Source organism: Labeo rohita, chromosome 6 (assembly GCF_022985175.1).
Source record: "Labeo rohita strain BAU-BD-2019 chromosome 6, IGBB_LRoh.1.0, whole genome shotgun sequence".
NCBI classification, from domain to species: domain Eukaryota; kingdom Metazoa; phylum Chordata; class Actinopteri; order Cypriniformes; family Cyprinidae; genus Labeo; species Labeo rohita.
This window is the reverse complement of record NC_066874.1, coordinates 357,165-367,462: the sequence shown is the minus strand read 5'-3', so window position 1 is coordinate 367,462 and position 10,298 is coordinate 357,165. Positions and strand designations below refer to the sequence as shown.

The following is a 10,298-nucleotide window of genomic DNA, read 5'->3' as shown; positions in this document are numbered from 1 at the left end:
AGCGGATTGAACTGAATGAAAAACGAGTCTGAGCAGTTGAGTATTTTGTTGCTGAATTTAATAGAAACAATATAAACATACATGGTTCAAAATGAGAAAAAACAAGTCAGAACACAGAAATTTCCCCTGCAGAAAGTGCACACGTCTATAGCACCTGCTCGTGGAGCTGCAGCACCAGTTCATGGAAGAACCTCAGAGAAACCTTGACAAGGTCATATTAGGCACCTAATGAATATGAAAAAATACAAAAACCTCCCAGTTTTATGAGTTTCATCAGTCCAACGAAGGACTTTATTTCCCTGAAACTGAATCTCAGGCAGAAGCGTCCGTCTTTCACAGGGAAGCCAGTAAAGCTGGATATTGTTGAAGTGTTTCTGAACTCAGATCAGATTCACACCGATAATCACAACACTGATCTCAGAACAGCTACACAACGGAAACCAGTGTTAAATGGCAGTGGTTTAAACGAAAAGGATCGATCGGTGGTCTGTCCCATGACTGACTTACTGTAAACTTGTTTTTAATAATGTTATTTTATGCTTTAATTTTTTTATGCTTGACAGCCCCGTTCCTCAGCGTGCTGGAACGCTCATCATGTGTCTCGTGATTTATCACATATTTCATTATGCTGCCGCACTTCTGACCAACTACAGTGGAGAAACATGAACAAAACACATGACAGCATTGTAACATCGCTCTGGTGATATTACAACCTGGAGTTTACACTGACAGTTTGACATCAGTGTGTAAGATGAGTTTTGAGTTTAGTTCGATCAAGTTGGATCATTTCCAAATCAAATGGGAATATGTTGGTTAACTTATTCCCAGCTAACAGGAAATGTTCTCACAGCTTTAACTGAAGTTTTTAAAAATGTTTATGTAACATGATTTTATTAACATTTGATTTATACGTTATCATATTGTTAAGAAAATGTTCTTGAAACAACATAATTGAAAGAACAAGAAAACTGGACATTTTAATGTTCTTAGAATATTAAAATTGAACATTCAAATAATGTTATATTTTGGGCAAAAGTCAGCAAAATGTTGAAAAAACTTTAAATAGCATTCTAATGTTTTTATAACCTTTAAATAATGTTCTAATTGTAATAAGAAATCTAGAGATTGTAACATTGTTAAAATATGAAAAAAAATAAACATTTAAATAATGTTATAATCTTAATGAGAATAAAGCTAGTAGAACCTTTAAATAATGTTTTAATCATGACAAGAGAACTGGACGTTTCAGCGTTTTAGAAACATTAAAAAACTAAGTTCCCGCAATGTTTCTTTTCTATTGTTTGGTCAGTGTCGTGTGCCGCAGCGTCTGGATTCCCAGTGTTCTCTGACGCAGTGTAAACTCCAGTGTGTATTATGTCAGTCGTGCCACATGCAGTCATCAGTTTCCTAATGCGCAGAAGTGGTCAAAGTCATGTTCACTGATCACCGGGAATGAGGGAGGAGAATGAATGACATCCTGCTGGATTTACTTGATTCACTCTGAAACTGAGTGCCGTTCGTCTGGAAGTAAAGCTCATCTGAGAGCGGCTGTGCTCGCTGAACACGTCTATGGGAATGAGAGTTAAAAGTCCTGCTTACTGTTAATTGGCAGGCTGCTCAGCAGCTCAAATCAAACACTGTAAAAGTCTTTATGCCTTTCAAGGTTTTTCTTTAAAATGAGGTGAATGGCAACAGCAGAGTGTTCAATTGAAAAGCTAAAGATTCACACACACACACACACACACACTGTGCAAATACTGCAGTCCCTCCTCCTAGACTTTAGGAGCCACCAGGTGTCCGTTGAAGGTGATGTAGACGTCCACGTCGTCGCTGTAGATGGCGTTGTCCCGCTCGCGCTTGTAGAGCCGGACCCACACCTCGTCGTTGAGCTCCAGCGGCAGCATGACGCTCTGGCTCTGCATGATGGAGCGGTCGCTGGGCTGCGCGTACAGGATCACCTGCTGCCGCTCGTTGTGCATCAGGTGCAGGTACGTCTCCTTGAAGTTCCAGGTGTGAATGTTGACGTTGAAGAAATAGACTCCCGGGACGAAGCAGTAGAACTTGCCCTTGAACATGTTGAAGTGTTCGCCCAGGTTCACGAAGACCGTGTCGAAGATCAGGGCCTGGTAGTAATCGGCGCTGTGCAGAGCTTTGCGTCGGCCCACCGAGAAGGACGACTGCTGGATTTTGCAGGGGTCTCCGGGGGCCCCCGTGTCTCCTTTGCTGCCTTTGGGCCCCGTCACTCCTCTGAGTCCGGAGGGTCCGTCCACTCCGGCTTTACCGGGCGTCCCTCTGTCCCCGCGCTCTCCTTTTTCCCCTGTCAACAATCAGTCAGTGATGTCAGTCATTATGTTGCGGGTCATGCATTACGAGTAACACCAGTTACATAATCAGATCATTTTTGCAAGTAACTGGTAACTCGTTACTTTTAAAGTTACTTTTTCAAATAAGTAATGCGAGTTACGTTGCTTTCCCATTTGTTGACCAACAGTGTGAACAGTGAATTTTGGGGTTTTTTTGTTATTAAAATTAAATAAGCAAGCCCAGCCCAGGTGACAAGTAATGCAAATGGTAATCAGTTTTAGGGTCAAGCGGCAAAAGTGTGTATGCCAGTACTGTGTTTGCTTTTAAAACTTCTGGCTGGGATCTGAATACTTTAATGACCATTGTGGATTTTTAACCATTTTTTGTTCACTAATGCTCCGACCAGTGTCTGGGTGATCTTCAGACGGATGATCATTGGGCCATATTCTCTGCTGATGATTTTGGATTTAAATGCTTTCTTTGGTTTGGTTTACTGAGGAAGTGTCATTAGCTACATTTGCAAACACCCAATTAACCCATTTATAATCAGACTAACAGCTCAGCCCTTCTTATAAACACCTCAATCAAATCCACTGAGCTTGACCGCGATGAAATTTAGGTCAAACTGAACGAGGTGCTGTAGAACTGAAATAATCCGACCAGCAGGAAAAATCAGGTAAATGCTTGAATCCAATTATTTTCTCAATCAGACTCTTTAAGAATCTGAAATTGGACTGGATTCATTGGTATTGATGAAAATGACTGCATGTAAACACCTAGTGTGACCTGAGACTAGTGGAACCGGTTCAGGACAGTGACACCTACTGGTTGGAAATTCATGAAACTTCTGCAATCTTTGTGTTACTGACTCCGTTCGCTTCAGATTTGTTGTCTGTTGTGCTTTAAGAGTCATGTAACACTAGTAAGTGATCAGATCCCTCTTATTTTACTAAATGACAATAAAGTGCGTATTTCAATATGAAGCACCATTCAAATGTCTTTTGGAAAGTGTAAAAATGTTCTGTTTCTGTAAAAAGTTTCTGCTGTTGTCTGTATTTTGTCTTTTAGACTACATGCAGACTAAAATGCTTTCCAGTGAGCAGTGGTTTTTGCCCGTCGGCAGATGTTATTCACCACCAGTAAAATTACCCCTTACGCAGCTCAAAGGAAATAAACGGTGGTCACATGACTTCACGGCGACCAATGGCAAGGCCACCTGTGGTCGGTTTCAGGAATCTCTCTGAACTGAAATGGATTTGACCGCTAACAATCTGTCCACTGCGGCTGAAGAGCGAACACTACCATAGAACACGTAAACAAAAGTCATGATTTTCTCTTTTGATTTCTTCGTTTGCTCCTGTAGAGAAGCGCTTCTGAACAAAACTGGGTCACAGCGAGAAAAAACAAATGCTAAAACTGCAACCAAACATATAATTATGTATAATTACAACAGCAAAATAGACTCAGGAGAAAACACAACAACAAGGCTGTGTGTCCGTCAAACTCCACCGTGTTATGGCAATAATTCATCTGTCACAGAATCGACTCAAATCACACAGATGAAAGACGGACGCCCTAAACCACAAAATCTGTCAAGTTATTAATACATTTCAGTGTTGATAAAGGACAATAAACTCTGTGTTTGGGATTTTTTTTTAAATAAACAGTAACACGCTCCTCAATCGTAACATTTTTCTTCTCATTTCTCGCACAAGTAAACTTCAGCCCAATATTTTGATGACCAATGTGGATTTTTCACCCAAAATATAATGTTATTTGTATGTTTATTTATAATATTCTAAGAACATTTTCTCTCAACATTATCTGAACGTTTATCAAGTAGGAATAATGTCATTAATAATGTTAAGAATGTTCCATAAACACACATGAGAATGTTTAAGAAAATTTTTTTTGATGGTTGCGATTTTTCAAAATAAGTACCTACTCAGAGAGCATGTGATTTCAGACGCAGCCTAAGTGTCAGTCAAACCCCATCTCACCTTTCAGGATGGTCATGTTAATGATGGTGCGGATCTCAGGCGTGTGATTGGCGGCAGACTGGGAGGCGGGGCTCAGGGGCGGGTCTAAGTGATCGCAGCACCTGCGGCAGTACCTGGGCGTCGGCCTGGAGGGGGAGGGGACGGACGCCGCAGGGGGCAGCAGCAGCAGCAAAAACACGGCCAACATCACGACACCTGCGCCACAAAAAACACATGAATTTTTTTTTTTATTTATGCGTTTTGCTTGAGGAGAACATAGAAAATACCATGTAAACAACAAGAAAAATCTTAATAAAATTCCAAGAAATTCAAATAGCAGCATAACAAAAAGAAACAAAATAAACATAAATTAGAAAAATTTTAGAGAAAAATTAATTCAAAAACAGATAAATACAGAAATAAAATACAATACAAGGGGCCTAATCACCAAAACATACCTTCAAAAGATTACATAGTTTAAGGGCTTTTTTTATGACGAATGAGATTTAAAGATTTGAAGTAGATCATTAAATCTGTCTGACAAAGTAAGAAAGTGTGTGTGTTGGATCAATTAAAGAATCTATATTTATGAGTAAAGTAATTGGCCAAAATCACAATATTATTAACCAAAAATTCCACGTCACAAAACACATTAACAAACACTCAATCTTGCAACCAGCTGCCTAAAGTTTGGGAACGCAAACTTGTGAGACACTTATGGGAGGTGATTATCACCACATCATTTTGAGGACGGAATTTGGCTCAGGCATTTAACACATTTGAACATTTGAGATGCTGTGCGATGAGATCAGAGAACAGTCATCCGAACACATCATCTGCTGAGGCAGAGTCACAAGAGTTTTTTGCTGTGCATTTTGCATGTCGTCTTATCTGCTAAAAAAAAAAAAAATGCATCTGCCTCAATTGAATGCATAAGCTTTTGATGTGCATTTTAAGATGGAGACAGCTATTGACAAACAGAAAGTAACATTCAATTATGGAAATATATTCAGATTCAACTGTAAAGCAGCTCTAAAAGACAACAGTGTTCTCAATTAGATCAGTTCAATAACAGTGTGAAGTTCAACAATTATGTTCAATCCAACTATAAGGAGTTCTACAAAAGGCAGAATGTCATTTGTTATTCACTTTGGAATCAGTTCAATATTAATTCAGTTTAGTTCAATACTACATCAATTCAGCCAACAGTGCATCATCGAGCTTAATTCGGTTCAAGTTGTGTTCACACTTCGATCTGATCATCAGACATGTCCAACAGTGAGTGAGCTCTGCGAGTAAGTTTATAAACTGCAAAGAATGATCTTAACATCCATAAAAAATACTGCCAGTCTAATAATCATTAATGATCCCTTTTAAAATAAACCGCCCTGTCTTATAAAAAAAACATATGAGAGATGTTCCCATCATGCAGCAGGAGCCTGAGGTTAAATGTGTGTCAGTAATGAAGTCTCCAGAACAACAAGGATTAAAACTGCTATAAAAATGACATTTATGGATCTCCTCTTTGGCTCAATCACACATGGAAAAAAGCTGCTCTCTTTCTTTCTTTCTTTCTGTTCTTCAGTGTTCAACACAGCGCATTATTCTCTCTATAGAAGTGTGTGGAACATCATTTCTGTCTGCACTTTATCCTGCACATTTCGCTTTTAAAGAAGATTCAGCAAACATGAATGATTCATTGAGACGCAGCAGCTGTACGTGTGTTCCCCTTATGAAAACCAGATGAGAGAGAGAGAGAGAGAGAGAGCACAAGAGCCACGTCCTCACACAAATGATCCATCTCATCACACAATGCTCACACATACAGTTCTATATCTCTGTCCAAAGAAATGACATGAATAACCTCGCCTGGGTCTCCCGGTGACTCTCGCAGCCAAACTGCTGTCTGACTGAAGCTCTGCTGCACAAACAGGAGGAATCTGCTGAAACTCACCGCTGCGTCCTCGAGCACCTTCGGCGACTCCTTCTCTCGTTCCTTCGCTCTCTCTTACGTTAGGAGGAGTTTCCTAGAGGAACCGCTTTATTCTTTCTCCCGCCTCTCCTCTCCTCTCCTCTCTCTCCTCTCCTCGTGCCTGTAATTGATCCTCGTGTTTCAAGCTGTGTTTGCTCGTTCATCTCTCAGGATTCATTCAGATGCGGTTCTGTCGGGAATCAGCAGGTAAATCAGTGCGCGTCTCATCAGACAAACAGCAGACCTTATGAGGAGCGCTTCCATCCGGCTTATTATATTTATTGGCCACAGTTTGTGCTGTAAATATGCGTAGCCCTACTGTAAACGACACATGGCATTGTGGGTAAACAGATTCCGATGCCATGCTGAGGAAACCCTGCCAGGATCAAACTCAAGCCAGTTAATGAAGAGAGAAATGTGTTTGCTTCTGTCAGACACACACACACACTCGGGAGACTCGTTCAGACACGAATGACGCCTCACATCATCAGTGCTGTTGATGTGTTGATCTAGAAGTGATGCCAGAGGAACCCGCCATCAGTTCTGGAAAGAAGAACGTTTGAAAAACCTAAAGAACATTTCATCACAGAACCTTTTGTGCAGTGGAAACGTTCAATGGAAGCTTCTTCATGGACCCCTACGACTACTAGCAACCAAGAGAACACCCTAGCAACCATCCACAACAAACAATAGAGGCAAGTCAATCGATTCTATCTGTATAGTGCTTTTCACAATACTTTTCAATCGTATGTCATGATGTTAAATAAAAAACACAATTTGTTGAGTCAGCTTAAAATAATTTGTTACCCTGCTGCCTTCAAATTTTAAGTTCAGTCAACTAAAATAAGTTTATTCAACTTGAAATGTTAAGTTGGACTAAATAACAACTTAGATATTTGTGTTTGCTAAACTTAACAGATGGGTAAGTAACCCAGCTGCCTTAAAATTTGAAGTTGATTCAACTCAAATATCTAAGTTGTCACTTAGTATAATTTAACATTTCAAGTTGAATACACTTTTTTTGAGTTGACTGAACTTGAAATTTTAAGGCAGCCAGGTTACAAATTATTTTAAGTCAACTCAACAAATTGTTTTTTACAGTGTAATATCTTAAAATTTCCATGCCGTTTTCATGCATCAAGCAGTTGAGATTTGCTGTAGGGGACGGTTGCAACACGTTTTTGCATTTCGTTTAGACTCTTAGAGACTGTTTGTATTAGAAAGCCAAAATTTTAATACAATAAAGCCACATCTGTCAGCTATTCACCCACATTGCTGCAACATGTGTACATATGATAATATACGTACAATTTACACTCGAATAGACAAAGTGAAATGTAGACAAAGTGTGCCCACAACAGGGGACAGTTGCAACGTTCATTAAAATGTAATTAAATCATTCTTAAATATCATTTTGCAACCAGATGCCTGTGAGACAGTTATGGGAGGTGATTATTACCAAATCGTTTTGAGGACGGAATTTGGCTCAGGCATTTATCACATTTGAACATTTGAGATGCTGTGCGATGAGATCAGAGAACAGTCATCCGAACACATCATCTGCTGAGTCACGTGAGTTTTTGCTGTGCATTGTCGTCTTAATCATTCTTAAATATCATTTTGCAGTTTCTTTATTTGATTTGTGTACAGACAGCGTCTTCAAAAAGGTAAACTGGCTGTATAAAACCAAAGAACATTTTTAACCTATTCACTTAAATACAAAAGGAGAGATACCTAACTATCGAAAGGGCTTCATTATTAATCCGTAAAATTACAATTATGTATTTTTATGGCAGGCTTTTAAATCAGTGTTGTGGTAAGGGACAGCATGTTGGGACGGTTGCAGCTGTCCCTACACTGATAGCTGTGATAAAACTTGGTATATCGGCTTGACACACTATCACTGACACACGCTAGCTATGCCTGTTAGAAGCTCAGAAAACACTGATTAACACGTTATGCTTTTACAATGCGTCACACAAATTGATTTATTTTTCTTACCATGAAAATGATTTTTAGTAGAAGGAATGGTCACATGTGGCTGATTTCTTCCAGGAAGGATGAGGGGGCCAATAAAGCATGTGCAGTATGAATATCGTCACTGTAGCTTTTTCCTGCTTGGAGAAATAAGCCATATTGCAACTGGCCTTCGTTGCAACCGTCCCCGCTCTCCCCTATGGCACATATTGCTAGTATACATTAAAAAATGTGGTGGCTTTTCAACTATTTTCACGTAGAAAGTGCTATTTCTTTTGTAAAACAAGCTTCAATAATCTGTTTAATTTATGTGTAAATGTTCTGCAGTGGAGTTCCTGTGATGTGTTTGCGTTTACACTGACCTCACTGAAACGAAGTCTGAGCTGAAGATGAACATATTCAGAGCAGATGTCATTCACATCTGACATGTTCCCCATTAAACTCTCTCTGTGGTTGGTGTTTCCTGGCATGATTAATAAAGTAAGCTTCATCACACACACACACACGTCTCGCAGTTGAACAAGAGCTGATCTCTCCTCCCCCGTCCTCACTCTTACTCCAGGCGGCGGTTCCCCAGACGCTTCCAAACTCTGGAAAAACCCACAGGCCTTGGGCTGCAGAATGAATCACAAGCAGGAAGTTCAGCCATGAGGGGCTGATGATACGTTTGCTTCTCTAGACGGCAGTGGGACGAAACATGAAATCAGAGATTGATCCTTTGACCCAGCTCTCTCTCTCTCTCTCTCTCTCTCTCTCTCTCTCTCTCTCTCTCTCTCTTTATTTGTGTTTGCTGTAACAGAGCCCAGTGATCTTTAACCTCTAAAACTCCCACATTCTTCTATTAGGACAAAATCAGTCTCAAATTAGAACTCAAACAAACATGGTTTCATATCCTCCCAGGGACTTTCCACTGACTTCTTGTTTTTATACTGAGCTGATTATATATGCATATCAAAAGTTTGTAGTAAGATTTTTAATGTTTTTAATAAAGTCTCTTTGGCTCACCAAGGCTGCATTTATTTGATAAAAAAAAAAATACAGGGAGAAAACAATAATATTATTGCAATGTAAAACAACTTTTCTATGTTTTCTATGTGAATATCTGTTAAAAAGTAATTGATTTCTGTGATGCGTGGCTGAATTTTCGGCATCATGACTCCAGTCTTCAGTGTCACATGATCCTTCAGAAATCTTTCTGTGACATAGGACCACAAAACCAGTCATAAGGGTCAATTTTTTGAAACTGAGATTTATTCGTCATCTGAAAGCTGAAGCTCTCAATTGATTTATGGTTTGTTAGGATGTGATGTATTTGGATGAGATTTAACTATTTGAAAATCTGCAATCTGAGGGTGCAGAAAAAAAAATCAAAATATTGAGAAAATCGCCTTTAAAGTTGTCCAAATGAAATTCTTAGCAATGCATATTACTAATCAGAAATGAAGTTTTGACATATTTACAGTAGGAAATTTACAAAATATCTTCATGGAACATGATCTTTACTTAGTATCCTAATGATTTTTGGCATAAAAGAAAAATCTATCGTTTTGAGCCATACAGTATTTTTTTGGCTATTGCTACAAATATACCCGTGATGCTTAAGACTAGTTTTGTGGTCAGGGTCACATATGCGTATTTGCTTCTCAAGAAGCATTTCTGATTATTACCAATGTTGAAAACAGTTGTGCTGCACAATATATATTTTTTTCTTTGATGAATAAAATGTTAGAAAGAACAGCATTCATTCAAAATATAAATCTTTTAAAACAATACTGTTCAAAAGTTTGGGGTCAGTGCAATTTTTTATTTAGCATGGATGTGTTAAATTGATTTTAAAAAGAAAAGTTACAATATAGACTTAAACCGTTAATAAATGTTGCTCTTTTAACTTTTTATTCTTCAAAAAGTATCAGCCATTATTAAAGAAAAATCAGCAGCACAACTGTTTTTCAACATTGCTAATAATCAGAAAAGTTTGTTGAGCAGCAAATCAGCATATTAAAATGATTTCTGAAGGATCATGTGACACTGAAGACTGGAGTAATGATGCTGAAAATTCAGCTGCA

The 10,298-nt window shown here is 38.8% G+C and overlaps 1 protein-coding gene and 1 long non-coding RNA gene across 8 annotated transcripts; one reads left to right on the top strand and one right to left on the bottom strand.

The window, feature by feature from the left end:
- Positions 1-41: 41 nt before the first annotated feature.
- On the bottom strand, positions 42-8,733 carry c1qtnf6b (C1q and TNF related 6b). 7 transcript variants are annotated; one of them, XM_051111819.1, is made up of 6 exons: positions 8,595-8,726; positions 8,257-8,429; positions 6,739-6,798; positions 6,148-6,445; positions 4,305-4,499; positions 42-2,317 (listed from the first exon to the last, which is right to left on the bottom strand). In XM_051111819.1, the coding sequence occupies exons 5-6, from the start codon at positions 4,489-4,491 to the stop codon at positions 1,773-1,775; spliced, it is 732 nt and encodes a 243-aa protein (XP_050967776.1). In that variant the 5' UTR covers positions 4,492-4,499; positions 6,148-6,445; positions 6,739-6,798; positions 8,257-8,429; positions 8,595-8,726; the 3' UTR covers positions 42-1,772. The 7 variants fall into 7 exon arrangements, with proteins under 7 accessions (XP_050967776.1, XP_050967777.1, XP_050967773.1 ...); XM_051111820.1 differs by lacking the exon at positions 8,257-8,429 and having other exon boundaries at positions 8,595-8,733; XM_051111816.1 differs by having other exon boundaries at positions 6,148-6,798.
- Positions 7,684-9,648, top strand: LOC127166500 (uncharacterized). Its single transcript, XR_007827915.1, has 3 exons — positions 7,684-7,827; positions 8,560-8,712; positions 8,795-9,648. It is a non-coding gene; the product is annotated as an uncharacterized LOC127166500 (long non-coding RNA).
- The last annotated feature ends 650 nt before the right edge of the window (positions 9,649-10,298 follow it).

Excerpts from the sequence above, each read along its gene's own strand:
- c1qtnf6b (XM_051111818.1), bottom strand. The coding sequence starts at position 4,491 with ATGTTGGCCGTGTTTTTGCTGCTGCTGCTGCCCCCTGCGGCGTCCGTC. Across the intron at positions 2,318-4,304 it reads TAACATGACCATCCTGAAAG|GGGAAAAAGGAGAGCGCGGG; the intron begins GTGAGATGGGGT and ends GATTGTTGACAG.